The 19,887-nt window shown below is 42.9% G+C and overlaps 1 protein-coding gene across 1 annotated transcript; it reads left to right on the top strand.

Annotated features, from left to right (window-relative positions):
• Positions 1–283: 283 nt before the first annotated feature.
• aldh16a1 (aldehyde dehydrogenase 16 family, member A1) lies at positions 284–19,455 on the top strand. The gene is made up of 17 exons (XM_083978126.1): positions 284–577; positions 2,932–3,031; positions 3,135–3,261; positions 4,508–4,665; positions 4,767–4,844; positions 5,768–5,955; positions 6,053–6,211; positions 6,305–6,463; positions 7,736–7,892; positions 8,899–8,974; positions 13,455–13,560; positions 13,853–13,989; positions 14,610–14,780; positions 16,806–17,010; positions 17,131–17,316; positions 18,431–18,556; positions 18,665–19,455. The coding sequence occupies exons 1-17, from the start codon at positions 488–490 to the stop codon at positions 18,842–18,844; spliced, it is 2,403 nt and encodes an 800-aa protein (XP_083834252.1). The 5' UTR covers positions 284–487; the 3' UTR covers positions 18,845–19,455.
• Positions 19,456–19,887: the final 432 nt, after the last annotated feature.

Genomic DNA, 19,887 nt, shown 5'->3' with positions numbered 1-19,887 from the left:
TTTCAATTCATACATTTAGGCTATAGATAACACGGGATTTACACATTCCATGCATGGGAAGGAGCAGGATGATAATAATAATAATAAAAAAATGTCCTTAAATTTACGGTATTTAAACTATACTTTTAGCTTACAAAAACAGGAAACAGCGTTATTTCCTGAATAACCACTCTAATGCACGGACCATTTAGCAGCAGAACGCAGCCGACACATTACAGGAAGTAAGTGGGAGTGAACCCTCTCGCTCCCAGCAGCTCTGCACATTCATCTGTAGCGCGCAGGTCTCAAGGGTCTCCAGTGGGAGGGAAGCAGCCAGCGGCACGTTGCATTTGACGTGGGGTGAGACTTCAGTCGTCTTCCTGGTGCCGTTTTCTCTATACATTTCTTCTAGGTAGAGTATTAGCTGCATAACAGCGAGGTTTCCGGCTTCCAGAAACAAATACAGAGCGACAGGAAGATTGTCCTCCTTTCTAGGGTTGTAACTATTATGGCTGGAAGCACCAACAAGACAGTGTACGATATTTTTCAAAGCATGGAGACCGGACCAGCAGCAGCTTCCAGCACGGCCACCGCACAGGTAAAGTTACCTACCCATCTTCACCAGAGGAGCAGATGAAGCATCTATAGTTTGTAGTAAACCTTATACAACCGAGTATGTGTGCGCTCACAAGATGTTAGGATGTACATGACTGTTTAAACCCATGTGAAGTTCATTAACTGTAGGTGGTAGACTGAAACTCACAAGGCAAACATGTGACTCGGACTGTGCAGAAGTTGGTTATGAAATGTCAAGGGTGAAGCGAGACAGTCGCTGGGACACATGTTTCCACTTAAGAGAACTAAAATGCTCTGGATCTTGCAAACGGTGTCAGTATCATTTCATTTCCAGGGTCAGATGAGAGCATCAAGGCCTCCTGGTGTAGCTGCAGGTTTGGTATTTAGCTGCTGGGTTTAGATGTTACAGTATTTCACCTCCTCCCTGCTGTCATCCTCTACCACACTGGTTCACCAAATGAATATCCCTATGATATGATAATGTGACATCTACATTTGAAGGTGAATTTTTGATTTAGAGATGATTAGAGTAAATCCCATTCACGCACACACGAATCTTGAAAGACAGTCAGATGGGTTACACTTATTATATTCAGTTCCTCCCAGGTGGATAGATGTTATCTAATTTGTCCTCAGAAGGGAAATATAAAATCATGTACTGTGTGGTTCAGCGCACAGATACCTGTGTAGTGAAGGGTGATATCAATGGGAAAGAAAACTTATGTAATTCCCTTGGCTTACCACATTTGTGTGACTTCTCACAAGCTTTAAACATGTTGGCAATGTCAGACTGTGATCCCCCTCCTGGTCAGCCAACTAGACTATTGACCAAGTGGCTGGTATCCAGGGCCGTTGCAGAAAGGTGATGATAGGGGCCCAGTAGGGCCCACAAAACCCCCCAGGAGACAGATTTTTTTTAGGGCTAAATTCCTCTTATACACAGCCAATTAAAAAAGTGGTGATGAAAAGTCAGGGGGTGGGGGCCCACTTCATTATTTTTTTCAGTCGGCCCAGAATTCCTAGCAACGGCCCTGCTGGTATCCTCTCTGTTGTTGAATGAGTTGTGGTCCAAGATTAGAAGCTTTCATTGAAGTCTGTCACTTTCACTTCGTTGGTGTCTGGGTCTGGGAGGCACCATCAGCCATTGGCTCATTTCCCAGTATCTTGTATTAAACTAATGATGCAACATTAAGTTGCTGGGCTCAAAAAGACATGCACCTTCTTGGTCGGTCTTATTACAGAGCTTATCTGAAAGGGCCAGTCCACTGATCAACACATAAAGTTCAGTTTACCTTCATGAGCACGTCCTCACCTGTAACAGGTGTATAATGTCAGATCTGAAACTTTGGGGAAGAAATTATGTCATCAGGGCTTAGAGAAATCATAAATCACTGGAAGTAATGAATTGACAAGTGACTCCAGTGATTTTGTTGGAGAAGAAACACAGAAATACTATTTGCCAAATGTCAGTTGTGGAACATATTTGATCACCACTAAATACAACAGTTGAATAGGAAAATAATGGGGAGATTTCACAGTGAAGCTTGGGTCTTGCTTCAGATGATCTTTGTGATTCAGCTCTGTACTTTGGTCTCCTGTCTGTAAATAGTTGACACGCTCTGCCTCCCCTGTCCACGGTTTATCAGTCATTGTCCAGCGGATGTGGCGTCTTCCTGACCAATCACATGCGAGCATAGGTTTAGTTATAGCTCCTGTACATTGTCAGATCTGCCTCCTTCAGAGTCATCGTAACGAGAAGATTTCACTACTAAGGCTGTTCTTTTCATTTCTGTGATTGTGTCCTTTGTTTTAAGGAAATATGATGCTTCTCTGCATTTGTAAATATGTGTTCCTTATTCATAGCCTTGAACATGTGAATTTACTTGTCATTCAAGGACTCTGTTGTATCATACACTACCAGATCACCAACTAAGCTTCAAACCAAGAGACCTCATCATTGTGATTTATGATTTTGATGAATTTACCTCTAAAACGACTCCGTCTTGTAACGTTCTGTTATTATCTCATAGTGTGGTGAATGTGCAGGTCACAACTTGTCCACAAGAGCGTTTTGGAGTTGTTGGATTGTGTATTTGATGAGTTTGATGAGGGAAACCAAGAAATCCCATTATCCTCTGTAGTGTAGCTCTGAGCAGCTCGTGGCTCTGCTCCGCCGTTCTAAAAACAGCTTGCACCGACAATTAAAGGTAACAAACCTACTGCTAAAACTATAGGGATTATGGTTATGGGCCGATTTGCCAAAACGTTAAACTATCCCTTTAACACTGAACAAAGCTAGAGGTTGTTTAGGTTTCCATATTTTAGGCTTTCTCCTCAGCTTGAATAACATCTGTCAGTGTCTTTCTTCTCCATCAGGCCTGGCTGGATCATCATTCTCGTGCTCTGGGTCTGTTCATCGATGGCAAGTGGGTCAGTCCGGCAGACAGACAGACTCGCTCCCTGGCTGATTCTAAAGGTAACACTATGATGTGGATCAAAACAGCAGCTTGCAGCATCTATCCACGGATAATTCAAACAGTAAAAAAATGATGATACTATCTCACTGCTCTGCTCTCCAGGTGCTAATGTGTGCAGTACCGTGTGCGCTGCTCAGGACGATGTCACCCAGTGCGCCGCCTCGGCCGTCAGTGGCTACAAGTCCTGGAGTGGGATGAGCTGCTACAACAGGGCCAAAGTGCTGCTCAGGTTGGACACACTCAGAGACCAAAAGCCCATAATAACAGTGTGTTCTAGCCAGGTTACTTACCAGCAGTCTGCTGCACTCTCTTAGTCCAGTAATTTTAAGCCAAAATGGGGGTCAACCTTGAACAAATTGCAACAGAAGCAAACTCAACTGATTTTGTATCAACATGTCCTGAGTGAGGGGAAAAAAGCCCCAAAGAATCCCATTAGGGGAAGTTTCGAAAAAGACCAAAATATAGCCCATTCATACGCCTAATAATTATTTTAACCTTTAGATATATCCATGAAAATTACTGAGTTGATTACTTACATTAAGACAAACAAAAAATGTATTGCAAGTTTTTTGAAATAGTTTGTTAACATGAGCAAATTTGCATATATTTGCATAAATCCCACTGTTTTGACTGCACGGGTATATATAAAGGTGCTGTGGTGGTACCAACATGAAAATTGGGATGAGTTGACTCCATCGGTCACCCAACAAGAAACCACTTGAAATTTGAAGATGGCTGCAATTTTTTAAGATGACCGCCACCATCTATGCTCCTTTCTTATGGAGGCGACTGTTGCTGAGATCAGGGAGCTCTTTATCTTCTGATGGTTGTTTCGACCCAACAGTTCTTTAAAAATATATATATATTCTTGGCATTTTCACCTTTAATGATAGATAGAGAGATATTTGTGAAAGGGGGATGGAGAGATGGAAGGACTTGCAGCAAGGGACATGGACTGGATTCAACCCTTTGCTGCGGGAAGCACTCGTTTTACATGGTAGCCTATGCACCCTACTGTGTGCCTAACTGTAATATGTTTACAAGATTGAACAAGACATTTCACCTGCTATACCCAATGTTTAGATCTGGTGTTGTATGTATGCAAATTATCCATACGTAATTAGATTATGCACTGTTTGCTCATGTTGACAAAGAATTTCAAAAAACTTGCAATACATTTTTTGTTTGTCTTGATGTAAGTAATCAACTCAGTAATTTTCATGATGATATCTAATGGTTAAAAATGTTACTCTATTCACGTGAGAAAAATAATTAATAGGCATATGAATGGGCTATGTTTTGGTCTTTTTTGAAACTTTCCCCTAATGGGATTCTTCTGGGCTTTTTTTCCCTCACTCAGGACATGTTGAGGATACAAATTCAGTTGAGTTTGCTTCTGTTGCAATTTGTTCAACCTTTTTTCATAAAATGACTGGACTATCTCACTATGTGTGTGTTTGACCTTTGCATAACAGGTTGGTGAGCACTCTGGGGCAGCACAGTAAGTGTGTGTCGGAGCTGTGTGAGCTGTGTGAGGCCCCCTGCTCGCCTGCCGCCCTGGTCAGACTGCTGCAGTACTACAGCAGCTGGGCTCAGCTCAGAGACTCTCTCATCAGCAGCTGGACACCACTGGGTAAGAGAATAATGCACACACGGGGGTATTTAGGTTCAGAATGAACTTTTCCTACTGGAAAAAGTTGAATTTGTCGTAATTATGTTTTCCGTTCTGTCCAGGCGTGGTGGCTGTGGTGGTCTCTGATGACTGCTCTCTTTATTCCCTGATGCTCAAAGTCCTGCCAGCTCTGGCCATGGGTAAGAAACACACACACACACACATTGGATTAATGCAGTGGTTCCCAACCTTTTGGCTCGTGACCACATTTTGACATCACAAATTTCTGGCAACCCTCTCTTCTGGCGGCCGTCAATCAAGATGCACCAGATCAGATATTTTTATATGCTGCATTTTATTTGAACTCGATTTATATTTTAGAAAGTGAAAGTATAGAATACAGTTGTGGTGTTTTTAATCCTAATTTTAAAAAGAATAATAATTAGTTAGTAGACATTTCAGGCGACCCCATTTGAATTCCAGGCGACCCCACGTGGGGTCCCGACCCCAAGGTTGAAAATCACTGGATTAATGAGATACACTGAAAAAGTTTCTTAGTAAAGTATAAAATGTAGGGCTGCATCTAATGATTATATTTACTATCAACTAATCAATTCACTTTTTTATTTGGTCTATAAATCACTACTAGAGGACAAAAAAATGGTGGCCTCTGTTTTCTAGAACTCATGTCCATTTATAAAAAGACAAGTAGCGAATTCTCAAATTAGTTTTGGTCAGGTTTTTGTTGATCATTTTAGTTTTATACATTATGCATATTTCATTTGGTACTGTTTTTTTTAAATCTTTTTTTTCTATTTATTCAATTTTAGTATTTATTCAAACATATGTATATACATAGTTTCATAAGGATGTATATAGTGGAGATTTTTTCTATACTTCTCTGTTTTGTATATATTGCTCTTCTATGCCCTTACTGTATATTATATGTAGTGTATGTCTGCGCTACTGGATACTTAAATTTCCATTGGGATCAATTAAAGTATCTCTAAGTCTAAATACTAAGTGATAAATTGTTTTATCACTAAAGAAATTCATGTTTGTGTTCAGTTGTATCTGAGCTGTAGTAAGAGGTGAGTAATAACTGAACTCTGCCTCCTCCAAGGCAACTCTGTCATCGTTGTCCCGGGTCGGAGCACCGCCCCTCCAGCGCTCCTGCTGGCACAGCTGTTTGTGAGTGCGGGGCTCCCTGCCGGGGCTCTCAATGTCTTAACAGGAAGTGACATGTCTCTTGGCGTCAAAGTGGCCCAGAACTCCAGCATCAGCTTCGTCACCTACAGCGGCAACAAGCAGGTGTGTGTATATATATATGCACAGTGTTTTAGTGTGTGGTTGCTGTTTTGTTGTTTTACATGATGTTTTCCTAAGACGATGATCCCTTCCCTTTCAGGATGGAGCGATGCTGTGTAAGGCCACAGCTGGGATGGGCGTTTCCATTTCCGTCTCCCCCTGCGTCGGCGCCACATGTCCCTTCATCATTTTCGAGTCGGCAGACATCGACAGCGCCATAGACGGAGCGATAGAGACTGCCTTCAAGAAGAAGAAAGAGGTGATTCACATGAAAAATGAACCTCATGCTAGCACATCCTGTTAGAGTCTCTTCACCAGTCCTCTCTCCCTCCCTCTCTCACTCCCCCCTCAGGTCCACTGGGTGCTGTGTGTGCAGGAAGGCGTGTTGGAGAGGGTGGTGGCTCGCCTCAAGCTGCGTATGGCGGGGATGAAGTGCGTCGGGCTGCCCAGCGAAGCCGACAGGACCCTGGTGGACGCTGCGGTACAGGAGGCTCAGCAGCAGGGGGCCACGGTCAGTCCGACAGAATCCAGACTCACTATAACGCAGATGATGGAAACTAATTAGAAAATGTACATACATTTCTACTATATATATAGATGCTTAAACTCGGATGGAGCCATAACGCACAACTACAAACCACCATGGTAGATCTGGGGCCGTATTTATCAAGCGTCTTAGAGTGCCATTTTAGTCTTAAAGCAGATATCAGTGGAATGTTTTTGTTAATATAATTCCTAAATAGTCCTATTTTCCGTCAGCAATCACTTACATGAAGTATTTCAGCCTAAACACGAGTCTCTCCGTCACTCTGCTCTGCTGTAACCCGAGGAGAAAATTTTCCTTGTGGGATACAAGTGTTATCCAATGAGGAGAGAGAACGGCATGAAGGGCTGTGTGTGCAGCCAAGGGATGCGCGTGAATGTGGTGACGTAGCACGAGGACCAATTGATGCCTGACAAGGGCGGGGGCTGCTAACTCATGGTGCGTTCAAAGAAACTCGTACTTTGTGTTTTTCCTTCCTGTGAAGTCATACCAGTTCGATCTGGTACGAGTTCACGGGTCGGAAGTTACGAGTGGCCGTTATAGGGAACTTTCACAGACAACAGGATGGTAAAAACACGAGCTACGGGTTACCTGGAACGCTACCAAGTCGTAGTTGTGACTTGAAGCTGTAACTTACGGTTTCAAAAGCCTGCCTTGAACGCAGCATTAGCCGAAACGGCCGTGAAGCTGATATCTGCTTTAACTCATTGAGTGCCAGCCCTTTTATAAAATGGTCAGTTACTTGTGCTAGCGTTTTGGGGGCATTTTGAGTAATATTTCAAGACCCACAGAATATTTTGTACTATGACTCTGAAAACACCAAATAGCTCAAAGGAAAGAGGAGACTCTCTATTTAACTAGGGAAAAAAACATTTGTTTGTACCTTGTTCCAATCTTGATTTATCTTAAGTTGAATACAGCCTGGTTGCACCAAAAAGACCACCTTTTTTCTAGAAAGCTGAGAAAAATGCATTTTTGTGAAAGAGAGTCTCTCAAGAAAAACTGTGATTTATCCGTTTTAATTTTGGCTTCAAAAACATGTAAGACATCTGAAAATTTCATTTCACATGTTTTTTCATTGTACAAAAAAACCTAAAATACAACAAGAAGTCCTACTCTGCAGAGTGATGCCTGCTCTCCTCCTTCTCCTGCAGTTGCTGCCCCCTCACCCTCTCCTACCCTAGGTGTTTGACCTGTTTTCAACAAATAATATGTTTTTTTTTCTCTCTCTTTCCTCAGCTGGTTCAGTCCTGTGCTGCCCCATCATCAGGTGCCCTCTACCCCCCCACTGTGCTGTGCGGGGCCGCCCCCTCCTCTCCATGTGTGGTCAGCCCTGCTCCTGGACCGCTGCTGCCTCTCATGACCTTCAGGAGCAACACAGAAGCAGTGACCCTGGGTAAGGAGAGACCATCTACACCCCATCTCTTTTTTCTTTTTTTTACTCCTCCTTTGTCCTCCAATCTAGCACTTTAATCATCAACTCTAGCACTTTAAAGGGACATTGTGTAACTTCTCCTGTTATCTATTCAGGAAAATCGATTATTTCGTTCAAAAGTCTGTTTTTCATTAATCAGTAATCGCCCCCATCAACAAACTGAAGTGTTCCTTTCAGCTCAGAATTTGTCGTTCATATTCATATTCATATTCATTCATGAGGAGGAATGGAGCGTTACACTGAAGCTGCATTCACGTGCAGTCGGGCAGACGGCTGTCGGTAAACAATACGACATCGCCATGACAACGTATTGTCACGTGTATTGTTTTGCCTCGTGCTGACGGACCACTTGTTTACATAGAGGCTGGTTTATGCCGTTATGTGCCGCGGCTGTCGTCCGTCTGCCGTCTGCCCAATTTCACGTGAATGCAGCATGAAAAATACGATTGAGTTGCTTGCGATATACAACCGCAACACTAGATGGGAGTAATTCCTACACAATGCACCTTTAAATTTCTGATTCCAGCACTTTATTACCAACTCTAGCACTTTAACCCCCACCACCTACCACCTGTGCCTACTGTGAACCACGATTTCAGTATAGGGGGACTGTCATTGGAAATTAGCCTTTCAGCTAGAATTGAGTACATTTACATTTTATCTTTAAAATGTTTATCAATGTACATTGTCCCTCTTTATCAAATAAAATGAATTGAAATTGAAATTGAAAGCAGTGGTATTAAGGCTGAAGCAGTGAAGAAATTATGTGACCTTGGACATTTGAGTCAACTTTTACAAATAAGAACACTTCTCAAAATTTGTTTTTTGGAATTTTGTTTTATTTTATTTATTAATTATCATAGCGATTGAAATATAAATGTTAAATGTAGACATTTCATGATAATATTACACGTTGTCTATGGTGATTATTAATTTCAACAACAGTAATGGTGTTTGTTCTACACAGGGAACCACAGTCCTCATGGCCTGGCCGCCTCCATCTGGACTGAAGATCTCACCCTGGCTCTGGAGACGGCAAAGAGGTACACACACAATTTTCCAGTGCGGCATTTTTGTTTCGTCTTTTTGCCCCTTCTTAATTTTCCTACAATGTTTTCTCCTTTTGATTTGTCTGTCTTATTCCAAATCACTTTTTTTTTCTTTTTGTCTATATGTTTAAACACTTATTATGGTCAAATCATTATGGTACCATTTTATTATGGTGAACAACATATGCAGGGATGCAAACAGCGCGCCGAAAAGCGAAACTCGCTTTTTTCATGACCAATTAGGTGACTTGTGTGAATCATTCAGATCCGAAGAGTTTTTGTTTTGAGGTGGGGGGGGGGGGGGTCTCAGCGTCTCAGCTGGGGTCAGTAAAATGTTTTTCTAACAGGCTGACAGTGACAATCACGTGAAACTGAGGCGAACTCATTCATGGTTTCTGATCATACTGATAACTGCCGACCTCCAATGTTGACGCGCGACGTGCGCGCTCGTTACCCAAAGCGGCGCGTATCCGCGTGCAGTCGGTACGTACATTACTGTGTCAGGCAGGTGTCTCCCACGGAGCTCTGCCCCGTTTCAGAGGTGAAGGAGAGACGTCGCCTCCGCGATGTAGAATGTGTTCAATTAAAGTGAAACTAACACATTATATAGGCTATACGTATGGACATTACACACTTTTAGGCCTTAACTCATTGAGTGCCAACCATGTAATTTCTCGTTTTTCGTTCCCATGCGTTGAGTGCCAAAATTTTTTCGTTTTTTGCTTTTTTTTTTTAATTATGAAAATAGACACTTTAATACACATTATATGTAAATTTGGGGACTCTACGACGAGGAGAACTGAAATAGATGACGATCAAAGTCACATGACAGCTCATGATGTGGAAGTTTTTATCATAACTCAGCTTCTGCAAACGGAGTTCTGCATGCAGATGCAGCAGCTGCTCCGCTCTCACCCGCGCTGCTGCTCCAGCAGCTCGGAGCTGAACCAGGAAGCTCTCAGCCGACAGTCCCGCCCGGTCTTCATCTGGAGCAACACCGTGTCCTCCCCAAAGTCCTCCCGCGGTAAAATCTGATGGTCTCTGGACCAAAGCAGACCGGCATCACCGACCCGTACCACAGAAGGACCACGACCACCGGCGGGACCGGTGTTCGCGAGCCGCTGTGGCCGACTGACCCTCACGTTCCGCGGCGAGAGGCTGTGACACGGCACGGTGCGTCTGTGTTATTGTTGTTTAGTGGCGCCCCCCCCCGCCCCCGATGGTGGTTTTGTGAATAGAACAACAATTGTTGTGTATATTTATCTTACACGAGCCCTTTGATCCAGAAATGCGAGTGTGAGAAGAGCGACAGACACAAACAGAGCACCTTTCATAAAAGACGCTTTATCTCCTTTTCTAGAAAAAAAGGAGGGATTTTGGTGAAACCCAGCCATGTTTAGCTTGACTTTTCTCAGGAACGGAGGCACGTAGAAACAAACGGTTTGTGGTCATTTGAAGCATAAAGTTAAACCTTTCAATTGAGCTACAGTATGTGTTGGTGGCAATAATATAGAATACACTATCGCTCTACATAAAAAGTCAAAAATGGTCTAAATTGCCGGTACACTTGACTAAAACTTTGGAAAGGAGCGCGGCACTCAATGAGTTAAAATGTCTTACATTTGTTGAATTATTGTGTTCAAGTCTTAAATAATTTTAGACAGGTCTTAAATTTTCTTATGCCCACCATGGGCGAGCATTTCACTCGCATTTGCCCCTAAAAAAAAAAAGACGTGTGAACCGGGAAAATCACAAAAAAGAAAGAGCACAACCTGCGATTGGTCCAAAACTACAAATCCCACAATTCTCTGCTCTCAACAATAACAGTAGGCTAGTTAGTGTAAGTAAGGGAGAGTGGAGCTGTAGGTGAAAAGAGGAAACAACGCACGTCTGGTCCTGTTCTATGTTGTTCGTTCACACCGTCACCGTTTATTCGTTACGTCCGCGGTGTAAAAGGCCGTGACGCAAAGACGCGATTAGGCGCGAGACGCGGTATACGCGACTTTTTTTTTTTTGCGACGCTACACGCGATTCTTTTTGTGCGACGGGACCTTCGCGTCTTCGTCCTTTTCATCGTGTTTGGTGGGAACCCTAACCCTTTATTTCTTCGGAAGACCCACAAACACGAGGAACGCTTTTTTTTCGCTCGAGTTGTGACGCGCGACCAAACGCGAGATACGCGATTTATCGCTCGTTTGACTCGTGTCAAAAAAAAAATTCACGAGCCCGCCAACAACTTTTTTTTTTTTTTCAAAGGAGGTTTAACTGGACTTAGTTATTTGTCTAGGAAGACGTTTCACCTTCATCCAAGAGGCTTCATCAGTTCATGTAGCATCTGACCAGGCTGGGACTGGTCCAACTATCTGGTCTGGAGACTCAGTATAAGTCCAGTTGCTTTCGATTTAACCTCCTTTGAAATACTATGACCTGGACAAATGAGAATATGCACAGGCCTACAACAACATTTCTGCTCTCACCAACCATGGTTGAGGTCACAACGCTGCTGTAGCTGCTCTGGAAGTCCGAGACACTGAGGCCAAACGCCGCCGTCGCTTCTGGTCCATGACGGCGAGTTCCGGGCTGATGAGCTACAGAGACTTTAGTCAAAGAGGAGCAGAGCGTCGCTGTGTCGGACTGTTTGTTTGGATTTAATGAAGAAGCTGCACAGAGTCAGGTGAGCAGAAGCTGCCCCCCCCCTCACCGTGGAGCCACCACCGACCCCTAGAATAAAACACCACCGACCCCTAGAATAAAACACCACTAAGCCGTGGACGGTCGCTGCGTGGATAAAATGCTGACGACCAAAACAGCCGCCACCAGGTCACTGACTGGAGAGTTTTAAAGTCGGAACATGAACGCAGCTCAGACCGGCCGGTGCCTCAGCGCGGTGATCAGCAGGACGCTATAGCCTACCCAGTACCGGCCAGCTCAGTACAGAAGGGGGGGACGATAACGTGACGCACAGTATACTGTTATGAGACACATTATGCATCCCAACTGTCTTTTTTTTAGAGGATTTTTTTTTTTTTTTTACCAAGAATGCGCCCAAAAAAATCATGATCCAGGGGCCAAAATTCGAAACAAATATATATATTTTTAATCATAATTCTCATTATTCTCCTGATGTCGGTTTAATGTAAACAGCTGCGCTGATATGCGTCATGTGACAGCGGGGCAGTGCTGCAGCTGCTGTGCTGTGATGGACCTGATCAGACTGGTGGTGGTCCACAGTCAATCAGTCCCAGATCCTCCACCGTCACCAGATCCCCCGAAAGCCCCCGCAAATAATACATCGACAAGCAGTTAAGTGGCAAGTTGCACCTTTTCGTCGGCTTATTATTTGCGGATTATTTTTTTATAGCCTATATAACGTCACTGCAACATGCGGCTCTCAGTGCTTGTCGGTGTTGTGTCTATAAATTGTGAAATAACTTTTCCTCGATAGAAATATGAGACGTCACGTGGTCGATAGGTTTCATTCATCCATGTTTTGGCAGACAATACAAATAACCAATGATAATGAGATTTCCACCGCGCCGAACCAATCATGTGGCTGGAATAGAGCCAGTCAACAGTAACATGTGCATTTGTTTGGGTTGCTGCAGACGTGCACATCTGCTGACACCGCCGGTAAAAGAGAGAGAGAGAGAGAATGAGTGTTGTCTCGAAAAAAAAACAGTAAAGGAGAACTTGGACACGTGACTGAAAAGACGCGTGGTGCGTAATGGAGACACCAGGCAGCTGGAGCGGACCGTGGTCACGGTGCGGCCGCTCTGCTGCTCACCTCAGTGTGTGCGACAACTCATTCATGGTTGTCTCTGATTACACTGGTAACAGCCTTCCTATTCACCTCCAATGTAGACGCGACGTGCGCGCTCGTTACCCAAAGCGGCGCGTATCCGCGTGCATTCGGTGCGACGGCGCCGCCGTTTCCCCCCGTGCATGTCTGTTGCTGTGTCAGGCAGGTGTCTCCCACGGAGCTCTGCCCCGTTTCTACGGTGAAGGAGAGACGTCGCCTCCGCGATGTAGAATGTGTTCAATTAAAGTGAAACTAACACATTATATAGGCCTATATGTCCATTACACACTGAATGGGATGTTAAATCCCATGTCTTTATTTCTTCAGTTTATTTTAATAGTAATAATTATGACTAACATTCAGTGAAGACCTAAAAATCAGTATCTCCAAAATTGAAATATTGCAATGGTTTTTATTTTTTTAAAGCATTTTTAATCTAGAAATGTTGGCCTTCTGAAAACTGTCCATCTATATGCACTCAATACTTGGTTGGGGTTGAACTACTGGAAATTGACTTTTCTGTGATATTGTTAATGGTGAGCCCCCCCCCGCCAGACAATTCCTCTCTTTTTTGGTCCTGACCCGTTTGCATCCCTGCATATGGTAAATATGTTAACATTTATTATGGAGAGTCTGTTCCTTCCCACTGATGTTTTCCTCTTCCTCTCTCCTCAGTCTGGCTGTCGGCTCAGTGTGGATAAATTCCCACTCTGTGTCTGACCCTTGTCTGCCCGTGTCTGGTCACAAAGACAGCGGCACCTGCACTGACGGAGGACAGGAGGTGAGTTTCAGAAATTTGTCAACATGTGATCTTCAAATTGCACTGCAATTTATTATTATTTTCTTTTCTATATTTCCTTTTTGCCTCAATCTTTATTATTTGAAGAATAACATAATTTATATATCCACTCAGTTATGTCTTTGATAAGTCTAGTAACATTTTACTTCATTTAGTCATTTCTATACCTCCATAAACATCATCTGCTGTATGGATGAAATTTAACAAAAGCTTTATTATAGCCACCAGGCAGAAGAGTCTTGTATCGTATGTTCACCTCTCTGCTTTCTAACAGGGTCTGTACCAGTTCCTGCGCTCGTCCTGTTCTCCCTCCCCTCCTTGCCCCCGCTCTGCCCCCGTCTCTATGGACTACACAAAGTTTGGAACAGCAGCATCTCCAGCCATTATTCCTGATGATTCAGATGCAGCCAGGTGGGTTTGTAACTCTCTTCATTTAACGGATGTAAATTAGCAGTCTTGCTAACTCTGGCACATTTACATTTGGATTTATATACTGATGTTCATTAATATGTACTGTCCCTTTCTTTTCTTTTTTCAATTTTTTCTTTATTATTGTTATCCTCACAGAATACGTTACACACCTGGTATTGATTTCTTGGTTCACACAATTATTGTCAAGAAAAAAGGAAAACATCAGCATATCAAAACATAGCTGTTACAGTATTGTAATTGTGTAATGTTAGAAGAAACAAAACCTGCATATATTCGAATATTTATAAGAAATAAACAAAACGAACTAAAGACAGACAGAAGGTGGGATAACAAAAAACAATGATGAATCAAAATGGGATGTATGGGCTTGTAACAACGGCTGCATTCGCGACCAAGCAACAATATTATCTGAGTTTTGGTATGTATATATAAGACGTACAAGACCAGGCAATCTTTCAAACCAACAGAGAGATGGAGTACTGTCCCTGTCATATAAAAAAAAGAAATGTCCATAAGATGTCACAAAGCAACACGATCAGCGCAACTGGTATGTTTGGTGTTTGGATTTATCTCCATGCGCTGCTCTCTTCCCCCTTCAGTGCTCCAAAGTCCTACCTGCAGTTTGTGGGAGGCAAGGCCTGTAAGTCTGACTCTGGCTGCAGTTTGGCTGTGCAGTCACCAGGGGGCGGCAGCGTGCTGGCCCAGTGTCCAGACGGAGGCCGCAAAGACGTTCGTAATGCAGTGGAGGCTGCTGTCAAAGTCCAGCCTGGGTGAGTACTGAGTAGTAGTTTGCCACACAAGACACTCATACACACACACCAGCAAGACGACCAATCAAAGTCCAGCGAATGTATACAGCATTCGCAACTTCACAAACCCGGAGAACAAATTTACACATATCCAATGTGAGCTGTGTGTTGTTCCAGAGAGGGCCTAAACAAACTCTTGAACAACTGATAAGAGTGTGTTTACTCTGAATTTAGTTTGCATGTGGTGTTATGGTACCCCCGTTTGAATCCAGTGCAGTTTATATGCAGTCTGTGCACATGAAGATGGAGTCATTTTGAGAAGAGAAATAACCTAAAATGGGAATGATTCAATAACTTAGTATTATGACCTAAAATCACCATGGTAACTGACCAAGAATTTCCCCTCTTCTCTACTTAACACACTCAGTTTTCATTAAAGCGTTGGTTATCGGGCCTTTGATATTAAATATACACAAATATTTTGTATAACATTGTTTTTTTCCGGGATATTTTGATCAAGGTCAAATTTCTGCTGAACTTGACTGTGTGTTCTAGTTTTTTCCTTTTTTTTTTACAATTCCTTTTTTACAATTTTGTTCTTCATTCAGTTGTCATGAGTTTTTTCACTACAGATTAAATGACATGTAGAATGTTTGTCTGAGAGTCCTAACATGTCAAAGATGATCAACTAAAATTCTGTTTTGTATTGCCCACTAGTATGTTGTGCCATCATGCAATTTAAATTGAAATACTCAGTCTCTGGTTTAAGATTAAGCAGCTACTTTTAATGCTAAACAGACTTCAACCTTTATGCTTAAAATAAAACATCGACAAGTTAAACTTTCTTCCCATAAAGGAGTTTTATTCAGGCTTTCAGAGTCTCATGGGGATACACACCTAGGAAGGTATTTCACAACCCACTGGACTGTGTGTGTTTATCACCAGAGTCCAACTTGACTTTGGAACCTAATAAAAAAAAAAAAGCTTAGTCATACACACAGTATCAACAAAGTCCAGGAGTGCTGACTATGTGTATCAACAGAGTTTGATGCACTGAGCTCATAGGTAAATACACAACTCTTCTTGTTACCATGTGCAGTATATTACAGATTTAGTTAAAGAGGAATCTGGACCTTATTTCTAGCATAAAATACGATCATTTACTCAGATAACTTTGGTGTCATTACAAGTCGTTCCGACGAAATTGGCTCCAGCCGAGAGCCGTGTATATCCATATAATGTGAGTCTACAGGGCAGCGGAATGCAGCCTCTAAATAACACATTATCTGCCATGAAACTCGTTAATTTCACCAATATTTTGTTATGATACGCTAGTGCTATTCCCCTCTGAGTCCGGGGTTAGCTGCTATCAACATCCGGGGTCTGTAGGTTGACCTACTAACCTCTGACCTGGATGATGTCATCTCCGGGCGCTGCACGGCTCATTCTGATAATAATGATTCCACTTCGGCATTCGGGTCCATTTTTAGCGCAACTAGCCGGAGCTTTAGTAAGTCCAGGTTGTGGAGAGGAAGCCTGTGGAAGCTGAACTTCGTCCAGCTGCTCATTTTGTTCTGACAAGTTGGAAACACGCAGAAATGAACCATAGCATTAGCAGTAGCAACAAGCCGCGCCGTGCAGCGCTCAGAGATGACATCATCCAGGTCAGAGGTTAGTAGGTCAACCTACAGCGTATCATAACAAAATATTGGTGAAATGAACGAGTTTCGCTGCAGATAATGTGTTATTTAGAGGCTGCATTCCGCTGCCCTGTAGACTCACATTATATGGATATACGCGGCTCTCTGCTGGATCTAATTTCGTTGGAACCAAATATATCTTGGTGAGTAAATGATCGTATTTAATGCTAGAAATAAGGTCCAGATTGTGAAAAACGGCAATTCCGCTTTAATGCTCACTATGGTTTTGCTGCAGGACATTCGTATCTGGTTACATGTCATGAGAACGGTGATTAAAAACATCTGATGAAGAAACACACACGGGTTTGATTGTAATATTTCTTTCACCATCCTTCCTCTCCTCTAGCTGGATGAAAAAAAGTCCGTCCGCACGCGCTCAGTCGCTCTTCTCTCTGGCCAAAGGCCTGGAGGCAAAGAGGCGGGACTTAGCCGTGTCAATCAACGTTCAGACCGGTCTGTCAATGGATGAGGCTGAGAAGGAGGTGGACCTCAGCGCCGCGAGGCTCAGCGATTGGGCAGCGTACTGCGACAAAATCCAAGGACAAACTCTGGTGAGACTTTTTAATGTACAAAATTTATTAAAGAAAATTCAGCATACAAGTTTTTGTTTTGCATGTTTATTCATCTCAAAGCATGAGTCGATTTTAACACCGTGTGTTTCCTCTTGTCAGCCTGTGCCACAGTCCGGCTCCGCTCTCTCTTTCCCTGATGCCCTGGGAGTCGTAGGGCTCGTCCTCCCAGAAAAGAACCCCCTCCTCTCCATGGTAACACTTCTTGGGGCAGCCATCGCCACTGGAAACGCTGTCATCATGGTCCCCAGCCAGAAAAACCCACTGCCAGTCTTGGCATTCGTTCAGGCAAGTGTTAAGAAAAGCAAAGGAATACACGTGTCTGAATTAGTCCAGGGTTCAGCAGCAAAGACAAAATAAGTCGAAACATTTGAGCAAGTGCACTGTGGTAAATTGCAGTGATGTAGACATTAAAGGGATAGTTCAACATTTTGGTAAATTGGCCCATTGCCATAATCCCTATAGTTTTAGGAGTAGGTTTGTTACCTTTAATTGTCGGTGCAAGCTGTTTTTAGAACGGCGGAGCAGAGCCGCAAGCTGCTCAGAGCTACGCTACGGAGGCTAATGGGATTTCTTGGTTTCCCTCATCAAACTCATCAAATACACAATTCAACAACTCCAAAACGCTCTGGTGGACAAGTTGCGACCTGCACATTCACCACGCTATGAGATAATAACAGAACGTTACGAGACAGAGTCGTTTTAGAGGTAAATACAGAGACTGCTTGCCGAAAAACTGCTTCCAACGGGAACGCGCATCAGCGGTTTTGCATGAATTTACCTCTAAAATAACTCTGTCTCGTAACGTTCCATAGCGTGGTGAATGTGCAGGTCACAACTTGTCCACCAGAGCGTTTTGGAGTTGTTGGATTGTGTATTTGATGAGTTTGATGAGGGAAACCAAGAAATCCCATTAGCCTCCGTAGCGTACCTCTGAGCAGCTCGCGGCTCTGCTCCACCGTTCTAAAAACAGCTTGCACCGACAATTAAAGGTACTGTAACAAAACTACTCCTAAAACTATAGGGATTATGGCAATGGGGCAATTTGCCAAAATGTTGAACTATCCCTTTAAGGAGATGGTATATATGTGTGACTGTAGAAATTATTTGCATGAATTTCAGTTAGTAAATGTAAAAATCCAGCCAGGAGCCACAGTGAGACTTGATTTTTTTTTGTAAATAGTTTGATATAAGAGGTGAATGTCCCAGAGACCGCTGCAGGGTCTCCTGAGTTCAGTGCTGGATCACTTAGATAAGATGAGTGAGATCATCAGGTTTAACTGACAAACATACCTCACATAAGAGAAGAAACATTTTGAAACAAGGATTTAAAAGTCTCAGTGTTACTGTATACAAAATAAGACTATTAAATGACCCTTTTCTTCTTTCTCCTCCTCCTCAGGTGCTCCAGTCATCAGACCTACCAGCAGGATTGGTAAATGTCATTTCAGGGAGTAGGGACCAGCTCACGGTGGCTCTGGCTAATCACAGTGTCATCAAGGCCATCTGGTACTGGGGCAGTGCTGAGGTGAGGAATAAACACCAACAGTGTTCAGATAAACAGTATCCTGGAATCGGAGCACGAGTTTTCAACACAGACCCTAACTGCATGTCATCCTTTTGTCTCCCGCCGCAGGGATGTCAGTACCTCCAGCACACATGCACCAGCCCTCTGAAAACCCTGCGCCTCTCCTGCCAGAAGGATGAGCAGAAGAAAGACGGCGGGAAGGACTGGACTCAGTCTCATCCCGCGCTCATGGAGGAAATGTGGAGGAATGCCGTCCAGTGGAAGAGTGTGTGGATTCCCACGGCATAAGAAGACGGAGAGATGAAGGTGATGGAGAGAAAGGAAGGAAGAGTCACAGATATCTGTAGAGTTTAACTGTGATGTGGAGGATTTAGATTGAAAAGTAAGGATCAAATACTGTGACCAAGAAAATCTTAACGATGCCCATGAAATTAAAAGTGAACAGAAAACAAATACTGCAAGAAACTGACTGTTTGTTAAACCTGGCCTGGCCTGGAGGTAGATTAGCTGCTATTGATTGTGCCAGTTGGCTAACTGAACAAATATAAACTAAATGAGCTGTTTGAAAATCCCAGATGACTTGGTTCTAATTTTAGTACTAATCACTTGCACATTGATGTTTCAAAGAGTCGTAAATACAATCTGGATGGTTACATAAACATCCTACTGGGGGATGTCTCTCTCCATCCAGGACTCTACACCGAGGGGACATTACACCGAGTCATGAAAGGGCTGTTTCTGGCTGTAACCTGTAACCTCACATACTGTACTAATGCAGTTAGTTATTAATAGGCTTGGTCTCAAAGTGACACAATGCAACTTACTAACTTCCCCTATTTACAGTAGCAAGTGAACACGCTAATGCTTGAAGCCTAAAGCAGCATACACAATGATCAGTCCATTTCACTTTTTTATATTTTTGTAGAAATCTATAAATGATTTGTTTCTGCCACAAGCAGAAAAAACAGTCTGTCCAACATAAACCAAATCAAACTAAACAAAAATAAATATAGAAATCTGAACAAATGAAATGTTGATGCCATATGCAGCACGGCTTTACAGTGTTTAGTGACTTTTGTAGCTTTTAAAGGGTTTCATTTGTCCCTGGGATGACATGACATTCTGTCATTATGTTTTATTTGATATAAACTAAACTAAACCTAAATATTGTATATGTGTTATGTTAGATTTCCTTCTAAAAGGATCAAAGTAGAAACCTAGAAATACAAACACTGTCACAAAACATCCAACTTTAGTGGCACTTAACATTCATTCCAGTTGATGATCATTTATGTGCACTTGGACAACTGTATTTTGTTTTAATGAGATAA

This window comes from Trachurus trachurus, assembly GCF_905171665.1.
Source record: "Trachurus trachurus genome assembly, chromosome: 8".
Lineage (NCBI taxonomy): Eukaryota > Metazoa > Chordata > Actinopteri > Carangiformes > Carangidae > Trachurus > Trachurus trachurus.
The sequence above is the reverse complement of the archived record's forward strand: the minus strand, read 5'-3'. Positions and strand labels throughout refer to the sequence as shown.

Coding starts and splice junctions, on each gene's coding strand:
- aldh16a1 (XM_083978126.1), top strand. CDS start 488: ATGGCTGGAAGCACCAACAAGACAGTGTACGATATTTTTCAAAGCATG. Junction 4,666..4,766: donor CAGCAGCTGGACACCACTGG/GTAAGAGAATAA, acceptor CGTTCTGTCCAG/GCGTGGTGGCTGTGGTGGTC. Junction 6,464..7,735: donor CTCAGCAGCAGGGGGCCACG/GTCAGTCCGACA, acceptor CTCTTTCCTCAG/CTGGTTCAGTCCTGTGCTGC.